This window comes from Rattus norvegicus, chromosome 3, assembly GCF_036323735.1.
Source record: "Rattus norvegicus strain BN/NHsdMcwi chromosome 3, GRCr8, whole genome shotgun sequence".
In the NCBI taxonomy this organism is placed as follows: Eukaryota; Metazoa; Chordata; class Mammalia; order Rodentia; family Muridae; genus Rattus; species Rattus norvegicus.
In genome coordinates this window covers 87,641,615-87,662,082 of record NC_086021.1, presented here as the reverse complement: position 1 = coordinate 87,662,082, position 20,468 = coordinate 87,641,615, and the positions used below count along the sequence as shown (strand labels likewise).

Genomic DNA, 20,468 nt, shown 5'->3' with positions numbered 1-20,468 from the left:
TTTGTATTTCCCAAGGATTATTTTAAGCACATTTTAAATTGCCTTTTCTTTTTTTTTATTTTTATTGTGATCAAGGACAGATGTTGGAGCACAGGAAAATATTATTTATATTGATAGTAGATCTTCAAATGTGACTTGATGTGAGTGAAAGGAAGGGTTGTAGGGATAGGGACAGAAGAGGAACTATTTCAATTACAGTGGTTAGGAAAGACTTTTATATTAAAACTTTTATTTCAGCAAAATCCAATACCTTAAAATAGCTCACACTAATTAGATTTTAGTAAGCCTGCCATTTCTGTAGTCAAATTGTTTTTACCAGGATATATGGCTGGGAAAAAAAATCTCTTTTAGAGTTCTACAAATTAATTGATATAATTCATGTCCATCCAAATTCTATAGGACTAGAAAAAATGTCTAGATTTTTTTCTAGAAAACTAAAAGCCATTTTAAGCAACTAGGGCCTTCTAGAACCCTTTTACAAATTGCTTTTGCTAACATCTTTAGCATCAACAGAGATGACTCTTCATTTATTAAAATCTCATCTATGAATCTGCTTCATGACTTTGATCAGTCAGAAATAAGTCAAAGATTCCATTGCTAAACAAGATTATTGTATAAGGTACGACTAGTTAGGAATCAACCTATGATATCTTCACCATGAGAGTGTTTATTACTGTGAAAACATTATAGCAGAGATTGTTAGGAGGTGAGAAATAAACTATAGAGACATTTCAGAAAGAAGAAACAACTTGAAGCAAAGAGAACAACCAGAATACAATCTTGGCAAACTACAGAACAGATTCATTTGATCACAGGTTTGACCTATACAAAATCTGTTGGTAGCACTGGCGTTCCTGGTTTCTTGTTCATGAGGACAACTAAACAAGAGGTCCGGTTTTCAGAAGAGAAAATGTGAACAGAGGGCATGTGATGCAATTCCAATTTCTTAGCAGACCACTGTTGCATCCTGAGACATTTCAGGAGGATACTCAAGGCTGTGAATCTTTCCAGTGGATCAAAGATCAGACAATGTGTGAGAGCATACGAGAACCTGAAGATAAGAACTCCCGAGTGAGCACAGCAAGGATACTGAGAGCAAGAGAGAGGACCTCAGTTGCTAAGGAGTCCCCATCCCAACTCAGCCCCCAACACTGAGCGTCTCCCTCACAATTCCATCCCAGACCCCATAACAAGAGGAGCCTAGGGAGCCCTCCCTACTCTCTTGAATACCATCAATAAAGTTCGCTGCACCCTCAAAAAAACAAAAAACAAAAAACTCCCGAGTGAAAGTATATTGTTTGACATGGCATGATTGCCTCAGATGCAAACTCATGAAAAAACTGCAAGATCGTCTGTTCTCCATTCTGTACGAGTCATGTCCATGTTCAGAAAAGAAATGACAAAACTTTCTGTTTTGGCCCATGTTTGGCATTAATAGTATTGGTATTTTTATTGTTGTTGTTTTTGTTTTTTGTTTTTATGTTTTTTTAAAGTCCATTGTTGTAACACAGTCAAAAGTATGACTCATGGTGAACAATGCCTTTGGAAACTGATAGTTTCCAGGAAGAAAGGCACAGGGCCTTTTACCTCAGGTGTACTTTGTTCCCTGGATTGTTCTTGGATGTGATTTCATGTCTCATGTGACAATTTATAAGACATGTTTGTTCTTGTTGTATGTTGGAATATAGCTATAGAACCCAATCTGGACAGTGTACCCTGAATCTGAGTATATCTTTCTGCCTTGCTTTTATGCTTTCCCAAATATAATGTATAGTATGTTCTTAAATTAGTCTGTCCTGAGAAAGTTTGGGAAAGATCTACTTTATTGATATTAATGTGTTTAATGACCTTTATTTGCATGTTTTTCTGAACTCAAACAATCTTCCTTGAATCATTGCTATTTTTTTATTTTCATATATAGATGTATACTGAAATTGAAGTATGATTGTTGACAGAATTAAAATATAGTCTGTGCCATTCTTTCAGGTCCAACAGACAAGAGCTTCACAGGTTTGCTGAAAGTTCAACAGTCTGTCATAGCTCTCTTCCCCTGACTGTTGACAGACTGAAGATTGCTTTCATACATAGACTGGTCTTACCAAGATTGATTCAGCTGTACACCATAGATTCTTATTCTTCTTTATCCATATATACTGACCTCCTTTTTAAATCAGTTGTATATTATAATCCTGCCTCTCTGTTCAAGTACATATAATAAACACTCTGAGATTATGAAGTTCTGTGGTTCTCCATCAGAAAGTCAAATCTAGACTATCCCCAGATTTTATTTTCCTGTGTCTTTGTCTGTATTTATGGTTCAAAATTGGCAGTCAGGTGCAAGCCCCTAAGGCTATGTAAATGATATGACAATAATAGATCCCATTGTTTATTTTACTTGAGAAAAGAAAAACAAACAAAGCTCTAACATTATTTACTAATTTATGAGTTAAGGCCAAAAGATCTCTCTTATTATCTATCCGGCTGTCTTTGTGTCTGTCCATTATTCATCTATCATGTATCATCTCTCCCTACCCCTTTCACACACACACACACACACACACACACACACACACACACACACACACACACACACACTATACCATGTATGATACAGGTTTTATTTCTCTAGGGTATCCCAACAAATACAAATTCTCACATGAAATGAGAATCCTACATTGATGTTTTTGTGTCACTATAGATTTCTTTCACACTTTCCTGTTTCTTTAATAAAATTCTATTTAATCTCCATTAACTGAATGGACAGCAAAATTCTACAAATTGTGTCAACCTATCTCCTTCCTTCCTTTCTTTCTTTCTTTCTTTCTTTCTTTCTTTCTTCCTTTCTTTCTTTCCTTCTGTCCTACCTTTCTTCCTTCTTTTTTAAAATATTTAGAGAGGAAATTTTCATTTCTTGTGTTTTAATCTTGATGCGCTGTCACTACTAGAGTTTGACTGTGATTCTAACAGGGAAGGCCACCCACATTCTGAGTTGTTAGGTTATCCTTTTAGCAAAGACATAACTGTTTAAATAAGAACAGAAGGAATTAAAATGTTCTAGCCCCTCATGTCATAATTAAAGAGTACTGACAAATGAACTAATTTAATTTAAAAATAAAAAGCCAAAGTTGAGAAGAATTTTATTAATAGTTGATTAAAATATATTGCTACTTCCTAGATGTGTCCTTCCATAGTTATTTTCAGTTCTATTTATTCTTGAATAATATTTAAAGTTTTCTCTAGTATTACATTCTATGACATACTTCCAATGCATCTTTCAGAATAGAACTAGTCAGTAAGAAATAAAAAAGTTATTTAGAGCATTAGTAAAAACAACTTCAAGTGTTTTCCCTTTTATAAGCAGACCATTACTTGTTTCCTACAATGCATCTGATAATAGTTTCATATTTCACTATTATTGTATTGTTCACAGTTAATCTTTCCAAATGCTGGAATCTCGATTTGAATTTAAGAGAGCTGTTGTTATCAAAAATTGTTTCAGTGGCTTGTTGAAAATCTAAGTATGCCTTTTTACCTTACAGAGCAGTAACAGCCTCAAAGAATCAGCATCCCCATTCCCTAAATCAATTTAGCATTCTTGAAATGCACTGTGCAGTGTGATCTATTAGAATGTTAGCAAATACATTTTACTTCAGAGATGGTATTCTAGTGGATGTTATCAGCCTTCAAGGTGTAATTTCCTTCTAGTCATTATTTAATCAATGGCATTATGCTGAGTGATACTGTGGAAGTCTTTTTTTTTTTATATTTCACATTTCTCTTCCCATTACTATCATGAGTGTGTATCACTTGGACTTTTCTCCTGGCAGTTTTAAAAGCATCTAATCTCTTAATGGCATATCAGATCTGAACAATATCTTTCCCCAAGGCCTCTCATTCTTTAGATTCCATTAACTCAAGGTTCTCTTTGTGGATAAAAAACCTCATTCTAATTCTAATATAAAAGTCTTGGCAATCAGTGTGTGTTCTTTCTAAAACTGATTTTCCAACTATTGAGTTCATTTTCTTAAGTGCTGGATCAGAAGTGTCTACTGTATTGTAAGTGCTTATGAATGCTTATCAAATTGAATTGGCACAGGATGGCTGTGATTAACTTCTCTAACAATAGGAGGCTTTGAAAATTTGCTAACAAAAATCTGGGTAAGATCTTTAGTAGCAGAATGAGAGCAATAGAAACTTGATTGTAAGAGACATGGACATGATTATTTTCAAAAGCCATAAGCTATAGAATGAGCAGAAAATGAAGAATGATTGATTTATGGCACAACTTTATAAATATATATTATGCATCTATTATCAATTATGTTAAAAATTAAAATAACATTTCATATTCTTGGACTATAGTGTCACTTTAAATAAAAGAGCACACTTATATTGTACAGCATGGTAACATAGATGTATATATTGAAGTATATGAAAATATAGGCAATCTTTTATATTCATAAGTCAAGTAAAATTTTCACTTTAATTATCAATTAAACAATATGCTATGATTTTATGCACTATCATTTTTAGTTCATAAAGAAGAGTACTTAAAAATCAAGCTTAAAGATAGGTATATTTTAAAACAGAAACAAAAGTTATTTTCTATGTTATGTTCATTCTACATAATCATAATAGGCACCTTATCTCCGATGTTTATAATAGCTTTGAACATTCAGCAGAAATCAGTATATCAGGTAACACTGATTAAATTAACCTGGCCTGCTCTGAATTCAGTTATGTACAAGCAACAACAGTAAAGACACACAGCAGGATTTTCCCTCTGAAACCTAACAATCCATTTGGCTGGCCAGTCACCTGGGCAAGAAAACTCTACTCAGGAAGGCCCATTCAGCATATGAGCTACTGAGGAGATGGGAGGAATAGTAATCATTGTCTGACTGAAACAGTGTGCTTCCTCTCCCAGAGCTATGCTCCAGTGCAGCCACTCATGAAGCTGGAACCATGCAGCTGTGAGGAGTTCCTCAGAAAAGCATAATATATAATTTCCCTTTAGTTTACCAATTCTCCTTTTTCCTCCTTTCAGAAACCTGCCCAATGCCTGGCCATGCTTTCTTGCACACTCTCGGCTTTTACATTATTCGTCTATGAAGTTAATTCACATTCTTTCTACCTTTTCTCTAACTCCCTCTTCCAGGAAGCTGCCTAGATTTATAGCTTGCCTGGCCAGAAGTGTTACTTTAAACTCTAAATAATTGTTATCACCTTTCCTTCTCAGTCCACTCTTAAAGCTTTCATTAAAAAAATTCTCCCTAAGAGAGTACCCCAAGTACACTAACAAAACGTAGTGAGTCTACTCTTGCCCTCTGCCATGGTCATTGATCCTGGGAATCTATCTCTGTCTCTTTTTAGCTTGTGTTGATCACAAGTTTTCAAATTTTCTTCCTGCTGAATCATACTGGAGGGTAAAGAGAAAATTTCAGGCTGAATGGATAGAATATGTAAATAAAAATTTAAATATTTTAATATGGAATGCTTAAATATTAGGTCAGTGTACTAACAAATCTTATTCCTTCAATACAGTCTTTCTGGAATCCGATTTGGCCTCGAGAGAGTTTCAGATCAGCAGAGGGTAAAGTAGACCCAGACAATGCTTTCTCAGGATCTCAAATTTCTCCATGGTCTCCCAATACCTCGCTTTTGTTTTGTTTGTTTGTTTGTTTGTTTGTTTTTCTGTAGAAGAAATGTCATACAAGCTAATCTGTCCATTTTCAATGCTTAGGTTTTCATTCCATTTGTATAGCTTTTAAAAACTTGTTTTGGATTTATTAGAATGCTTTTCTGTTTCCCTCTATCTTCTTGATCATGGAAGAACACAGGTATCGTTAGAAGTAACGAAAGCAATATCCTCTCTGCCAGCCTCCACATTATTCATAATCCTGGTCCCATATTACAATCATCTGGGAAGCTTCAAAATGGAGAACCCAAGAAAATATGTTTTGTGAGTGTGAGTGTAAGTGTGTGTGTGTGTGTGTGTGTGTGTGTGTATGTGTGTGTATGTGTGTGTATGTGTGTGCGCATGTGCAAGGAAGCAAGAAAGAGAGCGGGGGTAGCAAGAAAGAGAGAGAGAGACAGAGAGAGACAGAGAGAAAGAGAGGCAGAGAGGGAGAGAGGGAGAGAGGGAGAGAGGGAGAGAGGGAGAGAGGAAGGAAGAGAGAGAGAAGTTTTGTTTTGTATTGTTTCTTCTTTGGCTTCAAGACTGGTTTTCTCTGCCTAACCTCAGATGGGCTGGAATTTACTTTGTATACGAGGATAAAAGGTGTGTGGCAGGATGAGCCATCTTTCTCAGGTAGTTCTAATCTTAAACAACAATTAATTTTCTTTGTTCTAAATCATGTTTACCACTAACAGAGAATACAGACACACATATTAATTTTTATAAATATCAGAAGTATCATAATATATACTGAAATGATCCTTATTTAAATAATGAAACAATCACATTTGGAAGGAACTAATAACAACTAAAATTCTGATACCAAAGAATTTACTGGTACCAAAACCACATATAATGGGAATGTTAGATTACACATTTACATTATTCAGAATAAATTTTCTTCTTCTTTTTTTTATAAATTTTCTTCTTAATAAGTTGTATTTTATTAATGATATTTCCCAGAAAGTTTCTCAGTTTCCTCAAAACAAAAATATAAGTAATTCCACATAGGAAAATCAAAAAAGCAAGTACCTAAATTACTTTTCAAAGTAGATATTGGAAATAAATTTGTTAGCTAATGAATATTAGCAAATGATAATAAAAATAAAGCATGTATTTTCAAAGGTAATACCAACAAAACTAGTGAAGTACTGTGAAGAAGCATCATTTAGATGACTAAGAGAGTTAAAATTATTTGAAGCCTAATGACCTGAGCTTGGTTTGGATTCCGAACAACTGGATGGAGGCCTATCCCAAAACCTGTTGCTTGTATGTGAGATGTGTTCTTCTAGCTGGGCTGCCTGGTCTGGCCTCAGTGGCAGAGGAAGTGCTGAGCTTTATGTAGATTTGAAGCTCCTGGGTCAGAGATACTGGCTCAGGGTAGAAAGTGATGGGGTGAGGGGAGAGGAAGTGTTGTCAGAAGGGCTGACAGGGAGGGGGCAGAGAGCAGGATGTAAACTGAATAAGTTGAAAAAATTCCAAATGCTGTGCTATACTTGTGTAATCCCAGCACTCCAGTGCTATAAGAGGCAGAGAGAAGAATCATCTGCATATTTTTCCTAGAGAGGAGCACACCAATTGGTTGTCCAGTGCCAAAGTAATTTCTGAAAACATACATACAAGTGTCATTATGTGAATTAAATAGGTTTCATTAGGTGTACATATGTATATAGATAAAGAAATATTTGAGAGGCTTTGGAAGGAAGAAGATGGAGAAATGTTGTACTTAATTATAACATCAAAAGTGAAACAAAATGAAAAACGGTGATATTATATTTAAACAAATAAAAGAGTATTACAATGAATCACATTGTACACACACAGAAGGTATTGGAAATAATTTTACCATATATACATGCTATTTTCAAGTCCCCATTCATTTAATATGATGGCACGCAGGTATTGAGAAATAATTTCTTTCTCAAGTGTCATTGAAGAGCAGTTTAAATCATTTAGAAATAATAAAATTTGTAAATAAAGCTCTTCCGCTCTCATGGCTGTAGAACTCTCTGCAGGAATAATACATCTCAATAACCTGGCCTGACCTTGACTTCCTCTTGGGAAGAACAAAGCAGCAAGCTGCAAGACTGTGTCTTGACTTGCTGAGGTGAAGGTCACTTCACTGCCTTTTGGGAGCTATTTCAGCCACCACTAAAGCTAGAAAAAAATCAAGATGTTTGAGGGGCTTTAGCACTAAAGCAATCATTCCCTGTTCTATCTCTACATTGCATCAATGTGACAAATTTCTTACAGGGAAAATAACTCTGAATTGCCAATAGGCAGCCAGAGGAGTGGGCAGACTCAGTGTGACTGGTCTTGGACAGCAGATGAATAGGTCAAATTGCTTAGAGGAAAATCTTTTCTTTTAGCCTGATGCTGAGTGTTTGATCTTTTATTTTTCATCTCAGAGAATAAAATGTACAAGGATAGTACATTACTGAAAAATATTGTGTTCACATTTTATAAGGTGAAATCACTTAAAATGTGAAATAAATGGTCAAGTACAGTTCATAGTGATAATAGTTGATTATGGATGATAATTGATAACCTTGGATTCCTGAAATTTATATCTAAACAGTTCAATGAAATTGAGTCTTCCAGGCCATAGCATATAGAAGAATATGTTTCTAGACCATATCATGTAATAGAATGGATACATTTACACAATGAAATACTAGTCAGCTATTAAGAACAAGGACATCATGAGTTCCACAGGCAAATGAACAGAACTAGAAAATACCATCTTGAGTGAGGTAACTCAGATCCAAAAGGACATGCATGGTATGTACTTACTAATACGTGGATATTAGTGAAAAACATTACAGATTAACCAGGATACAATGCACAGAACTCAAGAAGGTTAACAACTCAAAGGGCCCAAGTGAGGACACTTGGGAGGCAGAAAAAAACAATCACAGGAGGTGGCAAAGGAAGAAGGGACCTGGGTGGGAAAGGGGACTGGGAGGTGAAGAGGAAAACATGATCAAATATTAGGTGAGGGACACAGAACTGAAGCCGTGAGGGCCAGAATGAATGGAAACAGGCAACTTCAGGAGATAGGAGATGAGGGGACCCTCTAGAATGTACTGAAGATGTGGGAGGTGAGAGACTCTTAGGACTCCATGGGGGAGTGGGATAGATGAAATGCCCTACCGTGGGGAGAGGGAACTTGTAGAGTCCGCCTCCAGTAGAAAGGCAGGCCATCAAGTGAGGGATGGGGTTGCCATACAGCAATCAATGCTCTGCCCCATAATTGTTCTTGTCTGAAAGAACTGCAGGGATGGAAGTGGAGAAGAGCCTGAGGAAAACAAGGTCCAGGGACAGGCCCAAAGTGTGACCCAGCCCGAAGGGAGTCCCCAAGACCTGTCACCATTCCTGAGGCTATTGAGTGCTCATAAACAGGGCCTATCATGACTTCCCTCTGAAAGATCCGGTAAAGAGCTGAAAAAGTCAGATGCAGATGTTTACCCCCAACCAAAGAACAGAAGCTGCTGACCCCTGTGGTTGAATTAGGGAAAAGCTGGAGGAAGTTGAGGAGGAGAGTGACCCTTTAGGAGGACCAGCAGTCTCAACTAACCTGGACCTCCAAGATCTATCAGATACTGAGCCACCAACCAGGCAGCATACACCAGCTAATATGAGACCTCAAACACATATACAGCAGAAGACTGCCTGGACTTGACTCTTTCAGAGAAGTTCCACCTAACCCTCAAGAGAGTTGAGAGCCCAGGGAGTAAGGAGGTCTGGCGGGGTGGAGTGGGGGACATTCACTTGGAGACAGGGTAGGAAGCATGGCATGTGGAACAGTCAGGGGGTGGAACAAGAAGGGGATAAAGTCTGGACTGTAAAAAATTATTAAAGAATAAATAAATTATTAATAATATTAGTATTGAATAATAGAATCCTAAAAGGACTAACATGAAAAGACCCCTCCACATCAGCGATTGGTAAGAGAATAAGTGTGAGGTACACACATGGCTAAGCACCTCATTGTATTTATTGCACATTCATGTTATTATTCATATGTACTTTCCTCATCAATACATGTAAATCTACTAAGATTATATGAATTTTTCAAAATTTGATACATCTTGATATATATTTAGATCAATATATAACTCTCAAAAACCATTAAGTTTACCAGATTATTGCCTTTAGATTTTCGTCTTCTTTAACAATATCTTAAAGTGTTTCTTTTTAATCAATACATATAACATTATTTCTCATATGGGCATATAATAATTATAGCATAGTTATTGGTACACAATGAGAGTGACAAGGGTATTGGAATATATACCAGCCCTTAAAAGTACTCTAATATTTCTTTTATCAAACTAATTCTTATGTTCTAAAAATAGTAGCTACTATTCTGTTACATTGGCACAAGCCTTTAATTCCAGTAACTATGGAGCCAAGGCTGATGGACCTATCTGAGTTCAAGACCAGTCTGGTATACATAGTGAAAAGCCAGGGCTATGTAGAGAAACTCTGTCTCCTGTTCACAATATAAACAAACAAAAACCAACAAAATAATGACTATTACAGTAATGCAGCTCAAAAAAATGGTTTATAATCCATCTGTCTTTTTTTTTCCCCAATGGCAAATTTAGTCTTTGTCGATAGAATCCCATGAGTCTTTGCGCTGCTATCAGCCAGATAAGATTTGCAACCATTAGTAAGGAATCACCCTACAGATCTTTCCATAACCACAGGCAGTAGAGAAGAGAATGAGACTCCATCCACTAAGACACAGTTTCCAGGAACAGTGTTGGGCTTTGCATGGGATAGCTGTGAGAAGCCCACAAAAGTAAGACCCAGAAACAAGCAGGAAACCAGAATGCAGACCATAGACTGTTAGGTACCAGACAGACATCTGTATGCTGTAAACTGATTGAAGCTGGATCACTGCCAGATTTGCATAGGTCTGGAGCATAGCATACCAGTCACTACAACACAGTGCAGGTCTCTTTGTTTTAGACTTCTGCGTGAACTCTCTATGAATTAGGCCCTTATCTGCTTTGTTGACATATGTGCCATGTATACCAACTCTCTCCTTTTGTCTCAGATATCACAGCTACCCATTGACAATTGGTTACAATTGAATTCTAATGACTAGTTCTTCCAACAGGCAAAGGATTAACTGGTGAGATGGACTTAAACTCTGCCCCACCATCTTTAAGATACCTGTGCATCTCTGACACTGTTTGGATAGTTGTGTCTGTGAGTCTCAAGGATAGAATAATCTACTACCTGTCTTACTGATCAAAGAAAATTCTTCATAAAATCTATCTCCCATTTAGACAGTAGAATGTGGAGCAAGATTGATTTTCAATCTTGGTGAGGGTGGAAATCAGGGTGGTAAGCGCAGGGCATTATCTTGGCACTCAATGCTATTGGCTGAAACCTGACACTACCACATCTCAGTGACTGTGACTATAATCTCCCTAAGGACCACAGTTAAGGATGGAGCTTCCAGTATGATTTTTTTTTGGACAGGGTGAGGAAAACCTTCCCATTCCATTAGCATTCATGCAGTAGTCTTGTGCCTTGACTCTTCCCACCATTATGCCTCCTAATATGCTCTGGGACTTTGTCTGATCCAGTGTTGCAGTGGGCTCTAGAAACTCTTGCCCAGTGAAGTGATATCCCTTTTGGTCCAAGTGGCTACAGTTATGATATAAGAGTTTGGGGCGCACCTTTACATAATTTATCTTCCCAGTGTTATCATGAAATCCTGTATTTCAGACCATATTTCAATAATTAAGTAAAGAATAATTATGCAACATAACAATACCACAGGAAGCAGGCTATGGGGATAGATTCCCCTTACTAAGTACTTCCCAATCTCATAGATAGTAATTCAATTGTGTATTGGAATCGTATTTGACTTTGCATTGCCTTACAGAATGAACTACCAACAACAGATCAATAGCACAGTTGTGGAAAATTTGGACTTAAGAAACAATTCTGTACCAAAATAGGGTTATGATTCAGGCTAAAAGACAATAAGCAGGGTACTTGGAATTTTTGGAAGGGCAAGCACAAAGAAAATCAAATTGTAAAGAGAGGAATAGATACCAAATAGTTCAATGCTGATAAGATTTCAAAAAATACACAGAAGGAAGCACATTCAGGGAATAATGACTACATCAAGAAGGAAAGACACAGTAGCAGCAGCCAATGGGACAGCAAGGTGTATGAAATAATTTTGAAACATAATTAAAATAATGATTTTAAAGAAATTCGTTGAAATGGGAAAATAAATTGAAATAATCAGAATTTTAACAGAGAAATTTCAAGTGATAAATGTAATTTTAAAAAATATAAATTCTAGAGCCGAAATGCAATAAATTAATAAACTGTAACTGAAGGCATAATAGCTTGTTCTACTGATCAGAACATGCTTATAACCAAGCTATTTGAAAGCACACGAGAAAAGAATAACAAGGAATGAATAAAGATTACTAGAGCTTTGGGACGATTTTAAGAGTATCTGTGTTATATGAACTGAAGAAAGACTTAGGAATGCCAAAGGAACAGAAAGCTCATATCACAGAACCTCCTCAAATAACTATTTCCATGTTCTCTACACTTTAACTGTTTGATATACCATTGTATTGATTGCTCTTGTGCATTTAACTTTGAATTCCACAAGTCAGCTTTCTTAATTCTTGAACAGACTTAACCGTGGGTGAAAATCTATATTTTTCAATATTAGGTTCAGATATTGTCAGATAGTGGATATTTTATGTTTTGTCTTTAGTATTCCAACTTTAAGTTCTTAAAGAAAAAATGTATAAAACTTCCATTTGTAGTCTGTGCCTTTCTTTAGACCACTTAAAACATCTATAGGCCTTATATTTTTGTTCAGAGATGAGAATCACTCTCTATGAAGACAGGGTCATTGGTGAGCAATTGTCTCATAACAAACTAATACAGTGATAGTATAAATTTAAATGTTTCCAGATACCTTATCATTATCTAAGATTTTTCTCATAAATAGAACTATCAATGCTCATTTTGAATTAATAAACTATGACCCTGCTGTTTGACAGCATTTATAGCATTTGATGATCCATCTGTGTGTAAGGTTTAATAGTATTTATTATGGTCCAGTGGGAACCTCCGAGTCTTTAAATGACAAGCCAAATCTATTCTGATATCTCTTAGGTTATGTGAATAGAGCGTGTGTGTGTGTGTGTGTGTGTGTGTGTGTGTGTGTGTGTGCGCTCGTATGTGTGTTCTGTGGGAAGAAACTATTTTAAATAAAAGATATATAGACAAAAAGAAGAAAGATGTTCTTCATAGTCACTACACTAAAGACAGGTATATATATATATATATATATATATATATATATATATATATATAAAACTTGCCTTTGCATTTCATATTGTATTTTTCTGTATTGATATTGTGTGTTTCATTCTATAAGACAATTAACAGAAATTTTTGGATAAGGTAGACATCTGTATGCTACAAGTATTTTTTAGTTGTCATAGCCTGAGACTCTTGTGTCCCACCTTGGGTTTTGTTTCTTTCTCTGTTTTTTTAAGTAAGTGAGATCTATAATTTTTAAAATAATAATTAGTAGGCTAAATTCAAGGAGACTAGGAAACAGGAAAGTTCTTAGGCTTACATAAGTGAGTTTGCACTTTTGGACAAAATTATTATTGATTTTGTCATACATTGCAAAAATGAGAAAGTCAATGAGTAGTCTCAAAATATTATATGTATATCCATGAATATGGAGTAACTTGTCCTTTGTAAAATGAAATTTATAACATGTTGAAATGTTAAGTAATAAATGACTAATAAATGTTAAGTAATAAATGACTAATCAAAGTGTTGTCACATCAAAAAATATGTAAATAAAATAAAACATTACTGGACACATTCCAAAATATAAGAACATGAAATCATGCTATTGGCTTGTGAGTCATAATATTCAAATTAAGCAGTTGATATGTATGTAGATTCATTCTGATATAAGAAGAGAGATTGTTCTATCAAAACTGTTGTGTTTGCTTGAGGAATCAGAGATCTACCACACAACAAGGGGAAGAAATAAATCAAGGACAGATCCTTAAGCTAAACATGAATTAATTAGTCGCATGTTTAATTGAAGAGCTACTTTCATCCTACTGCGGCGTTTCCAAGCATAATTTAGTCAATATGAAAGTCTGGAACATTGACAGTAAAATGCAATGCAAATAACTGTTTTATAAGCACTTAATGAGATAATTTGTCCCTAGTCTTTCCTTTCCTGTTGGATAACTGATCTTATTTTAACCCATATTAATGGACAGTTGGTGGAAGTTCCTCTCTTCAAACATATACCTTTTGTCTTTACCAAGGTTAAATTTGAATGACTCTTGTGGTGATCTTTGACAAAGAAAATATGTATAAGCTGATGCTAAACCTGACATTGCATTTTTAGAGAAAGAACAAATAATGTTGTCATGGTAAATATCAGACACTATAGAAAATAAAATCAATGTTCACTTCTTCAGCATTAATTTAAATTTGTCTTCACGGAACTTAGCAAACATTAAGTATTATATTTATAATTTATATTAGTATAAAATATAAGTAAATAAACTAAATCATCTACATATCATTCACATATTTAATCAAGTATCCTAAGACATTTTTCCCATGATTTTTCAAGATAGTTTAAATCTATAATGCTTTTGTTAAGAACACAGTCTAGATTTTGGTCTAGATTTTTCCCATACAGGGAATACACAATGACAGTCACTTAAGAATATGTCACTTGCTTGACCTCATAGATGTCTTTGCTTGTATAAGTACCTGCTGGAGAAATTTACATACTTTAAAAAATTACTAAATATTCATTTCCAGTGCATGTAACATTGGCAATGCAAGACCATATATGTAAAAGCTTATATTAAATGACTATAGTTTTGAACAAAAATTTTTGAGATGTTACATATGTATATATATATATATACATTTCATTGATCATTTTCATCAGATTATTGCTTTTAAAACAAATGTGAAAAAAGAAGTCTTTTATTTGTGACTTGATTTTCAATATTAGACATTTCTTTCCAATGTTGAATTTTGTATTTTAAACTTCATATCAGCACAGAATTACACCTTTAAAATTGTAAATTCAAAGAAAACAGAATAAAACTTTTAATATGGTCTTAATTCAGCTTATGACAATTGCTTTAAAGCATTTATTTTTGAGTTATGTTTTCTTACCTGCTTATGAGCATGGTCATATGAGTTAATGTGGTTGTCAAATTCCTGATGCTTATAATACTGCTTGTCACAAAGTTCACAGTAAAAATTAGCCTTCAGATCCTCCAGAGCTTTGGCAATAGTGTTCTCCTTCTCAGCATAGTCCTGAAACATAAAATTTCAAGGAAGTATCCAATTAGCTTTCCTTTGAGTCTCCTTTCCTCAGCAGCTGCCAACTTTAATTCAGGAATTACAACTAGAAACAGGACAAATGAGAAATAAAACATCAGCAAAACAGTGAAAGAAAATGCACCTAACCCTTGAGAGACTTGAGGCCCCACCTGGTGGACACGGGTGTTGGGGGCATGGGGACATCCTCTTGGAGACAAGGAAAGAGAAATGACATGAGGAACTGTCAGAGGGCAGAACCTGACTGGGATAATGACTGGATTGTAAAAAAGATTGATGATGATGATGATGATGATGATGATGATGACGACGACGACGACGAGGAGGACGACGACAATGATGACAATGATGAGGATGACGACAAAGAGAATGACATCAGATTTCAGGGCTTGCTTGATGGAAATTACATACAAAATTTGGAACACAAAAGAACAGAGAGGTGAGAGGTGTGTTATTGCACAGGCAAGGGTAGATTTGAGGTAGTATGATCTTAACATGAAAAGAACAAAGATCTTAGTCATTCAGCTTTTTGCCAGAGGTATGCTTGATATACTGAAATAAGACGGAATTGTCATTTAAAGAAAATAAGTTAAAAAAATTTACAGATGAAGCCAATAAAAATTAAAAAAAAAAACAGCAGAAGTACAAGCAAGGAAAGTAAATCATAAAGAAAAAGGCATTAACTGAACATAGATTCAATCTTTGGCAACATTAAAATTCAGCTTCCAATAGCAGTTTGACTCTCCTGTAAATTTCTAATTCTTAGCTACTACAAAATCCTCATTAGAACACATCTGAAATGTGACCTATAAGAAGAGATATACACTGCCAAATTTATATGCAAATGGGATATTTTCTTTTCATATGTATTTATATAAATATATTATTAATCTAAACTTCATTCATTTTATGAATGTAATAGATCCCATGATCAATTTATTTGAAATTTAAAAAAGAAACTTGAATTTTTGAACTTAAGGTAATTTTCTGTAAGTTATTTAAGATCTTCATCTAAAATTAAAAAAAAAAAGAAAAGAAAAACAGAAAAGAAACTGGGCAGCACCTTATATCCATGATGCTTTTTCTGAACAAAGATTGATTTACAATTCTACCTTCCAGAGGACGGAGAACAGAGTCAGGTGTGTGAATGGCTGATTAAGAACCATGAACTTGTATGGCTTTAGCTTTGAGACATTACATATTGTTGTTGTCAGACACAATTATGGTAAAATAACTGGCATATTTTATTTGTTTAACTAAACATTTTTAGAATTTCATACAAGGGTTTTGCATTTATGTCATTTACACTTCTTCTCCCACTCCAATTCTCTAAATCTCTCTCTCTCTCTCTCTCTCTCTCTCTCTCTCTCTCTCTCTCTCACACACACACACACACACACACACACATACAAAGACACATGCACACACACACACATACATACACACACACAGAGGACAAAACTTCAGTCCTCATAGCAGACTGCATTACCTTTCTATCTTACAAATTTACTTATATATTCATTTAAATTTGAAAATAGCCACCTATTCATTTCTCATAAGCTACTACAGCATGTTCTTAGATACTGAAATATGGAGGGAAAAGAATGATTGTAGGCATGACTATAAGCCAAGCATTGGTGTGGTAGATACACATAGAGTCCTGAAGTTTGTTCAGCCAAACCAACCTATTGTAATGGCATAAGGTCTATGAGATACATTGGCCAAAAGAAGTGTTATAGCTGTAGCAATTACTCAGCAGTAAAATCACTGCCCACTATTGCAGAGGACCTGAGTCCTAGCACCCACATGGTGTCTCAATATTTTCTATAATTACATTCCTGCTGATCTGATGTCTCTTTGCCTCTATGGACACCAAGTATGGACATACATGCAGGAAAGACACACAGACATATAAAAATAAAGTCCAAAAGTGTAAAGGTGTATATGAAGTCAAAGATCTATCAAGAAATCTGTTGTCCATTTTTGGCCTCCACACATACACAATTTCACACATACAACATGGATGGATATATATATATATATGCATATATATATATATGTGTGTGTGTGTGTGCTCATTTATATATATGCTATATTTAAAATGTACTCTAGTAATAACTTAATGATAATATTTTCCTTATATTATGGTTTATTGTGATGAAAATATTTATGCACGGAACATACAATAAAGTTTTCCTGATTTGGAGGGCATGGTTTTTAGTAACTAATCATTTGTCAAGACCTATGAATGAATAGATCACTCATTTGGTCGATTACTTTATAAAAGATTATTTATTGTTAGATAAATTTATTTTTAACATCACAGGGAAAGATAAAATATATTAACAGCATAGAAAATTCTTATGTATGGCTTTATGAACTTAGGGGGTTGGGGACAGTGTTTCAGCAGGTGTGTCAGCTGTTCTCTGTGATGTTATTTGTTACTTCTGTAGTTTAAATGGTTTCAAAGACTGAAAGTTAATCTTACTAATCTAGAGTCTTGTGGAACTTATATTGAATAATCAAAACAATGTTTTCCAAAGTATATAATTTAAATGATACAAAAATAAATAGTATGATTTCGTGATTTAAATCCGTGTGTCTGAGGTAGCTTTAAAGTCAATACATAGGATACAGTACAGTGGTTCAGCTTTCTGAGTTGTTGAGTTAATTTTCAAACGTTCTTCAGCAAAGATTTCTTCACAAATCCTCTTCACGAAGTCATGTAGTTCTACTCCCAAAGATGTTTGTTCACATAATCCTACTATTTCTTTCATAATATTAGGTTTTACTCTCTGAAGCAAAAATACTCCCATAGAAAATAATAATTGTTTCTTTTGTATTCCATCTCTAAATTTCAGGAAATTTAGTGGAACAGATTATTATTTCAGGAAAATAGAATCTTTCAAAAATATCGATGGTAGTTTAGATTGAAGAAAAAATTGTAATTTTAAATCATAATAATAAGTACTATGTGTTCATTATTTTTATTGGCTCATGGACTTGTTTAGAATTTGAATGATTTAACTCATTTAGTCATTGTTTTTAAACTTGTTTTCATTAAATTTTTTTATTTATTTACTTTCCAATTGTTGTCCCCCTTCTTGGTCCCTCCTCCAAGAGTTTTTCACCCTACACTCTCTTGCCCTTTGCCTCTGAGAGGGTTCTCCACACCTATCCATCCTCCCATCCCTCTTCTCCTCCCTCCCATCCACCACTACCCTCAACCCCCAGCATCCACTTTCCCTGGGGCACCGTTATTAAAATATAAATAAGGTACATTATAACTGTTTCCTTAATTTCTAACTGAAAATACTAATGCTCAGAAATTTAACTAATAAATCCAAGGTTTATAGGATATTTTAATATAATCCATATTCAAGCTCAAGTTAATGGTCTATGTGAGCAAATTATCTTCATTTTTAAAGAAAATAACGATAGGAAGAAAACAAAAATGACCAATCTAATAAGTACTCACCACTCCGATACAATTACTTCCCCAAAGTCAATGCAGTCTATGGCTGTCCCCTCTACTTCATATTATTTCTATAGAACTCTAGTAAACTTAAAACATGTCAATACTACTCCCTGTTCATATTAGATGTCACAGATAAGATAATGACTAATATTTTTACCTATCATAATTTATTTATCACCCCTCCTCACTCTCTGTTTATTTGTACTGTCCTAAAACAGAGTAAAGATACATAACTTAGCTGAGTTTACCTTTGTAAAGTGAGGTAAATAACAAACAATTGGATCAAACTATTTTCAATTTGATATGAACTAAAGTAAGGAACCAAATCTTATTCATGTAGCAATTATTAAAGAAAGAGAGGACATGAATTTGAGAGAGAGAGAGAGAGCCAGAGAGAGAGAGAGAGACAGAGACAGAGAGAGAGACAGAGAGAGACAGAGAGAGACAGAGAGAAGGATTTATATAGGCAGGTTTGGAAGATAGAAGGGAAAGAAGAGAACAATGGAATGATATTGTACTCTGAAAACATTTTTATGGTTTTTACTGGATAGTTTATGTATTTACATTTGCAATGTTATCCCCTTTATGGGTTCCCTCATGCCCATCCCTGCTTGCCCTCCTACCCACCCATTCCCACCTCAACACCCTGGCATTCCTCTACAATGGAGAAAAGAGCCTTCACAGGGCCAAGGGCTTCTCCTATTGATGCCAGACAATGAAATCCTCTGCTACATATGCGGCTGGAGCCATGAATGCCCTCCACACTCATGTGTACACTTTGGTTGGTTGGTGGTTTAGTCCCTGGGAGCTCTGAAGGGGAGGTCTGGTAGGTTGATATTGTTGTTCTTCCTATGGGACTGCAAAGCCCCTCAGCTACCTCAGTCCTTTCTCTAACACCTCCATTGGGGTCCCCATACTCAATTTGATGGTTAGTAGCAAGCATCTTAATCTGTATCAGTAAGGCTCTGGCAGATCCTCTCGGGAGACATCAATAGCAGGTTCCTGTCAGCAAGCACTTCTTGACATCAGTCATCGTAACTGGATTTGGTGGTTAGATGTAAGATAGATCTCCAGGAAGGTCAGTCTCTAGGTGGCCTCTCCTTCAGTCTTTGCTCCATTCATTGTCCCTGTATTCCCTCCTGTCAGTATTTTGTTCCTCCTTCTAAGAAGGACTTATGAATCCACACTTTGGTCTTTCTTCTTCTTGAGCTCATATGGTCTGTGAACTGTATCTTGGGTATTCTGAACTTTTGGGCTAATATCCACTTATTAGTGAGTGCATAACATGTGTGATTTTTTATGATTGGGTTCCCTCACTCAGGATTATATTTTCTAGTTCCATCCATTTACCTATGAATTTCATGAAGTCATTGATTTTAATGGCTGAGTAGAACTCCATTGTGTAAATGTACCACATTTTCTGTATCCATTCCTCTGTTGAAGGACATCTGGTTTCTTTCCATCTTCTAGCTGTTATAAATAAGGCTCCTATGTACATAGTGGAACATGTGTCCTCCTTATATGTTGGAGCATCTTTTGGGTATATGACCAGGAGTGGTACAGCTGGGTTCTCAAGTAGTACTATGACCACAAGACTGATTTCCAGAGTGGTTGTACATAACTTGCAATCCCACCAACAATAGAAGAATGTTACTCTTTCTCCATATCCTTGCCAGTATCTGCTCTCATCTGAGTTTTGGGTTTTTTTTTTGTTCTGTTTTGTGTTGTTTTGTTTTTATCTTAGCCATTCTGACTGGTGTGAATTAGAATTTCCTGGTTGTTTTGATTTGCATCTCCCTAATGACTAAGGATGTTGATGTGCTTTGCAGCCACCTAATATTCCTCAGTTGAGAATTTTCTGTTTAGCTCTGCATCCCATTTTTTATAGGAATATTTAGTTCTCTGAGGTCTAAC

The 20,468-nt window shown here is 35.3% G+C and overlaps 1 protein-coding gene across 1 annotated transcript in view; it reads right to left on the bottom strand.

Annotated features, from left to right (window-relative positions):
- The window catches only part of Zfp804a (zinc finger protein 804A), a 230,377-nt gene that overhangs the window by 8,790 nt on the left and 201,119 nt on the right, over positions 1–20,468 (bottom strand). Inside the window, exon 2 of the mRNA XM_008761996.4 lies at positions 14,909–15,052. Coding sequence (XP_008760218.2) covers positions 14,909–15,052 — 144 coding nt within the window. The remainder of the gene's footprint in view (positions 1–14,908; positions 15,053–20,468) is intronic.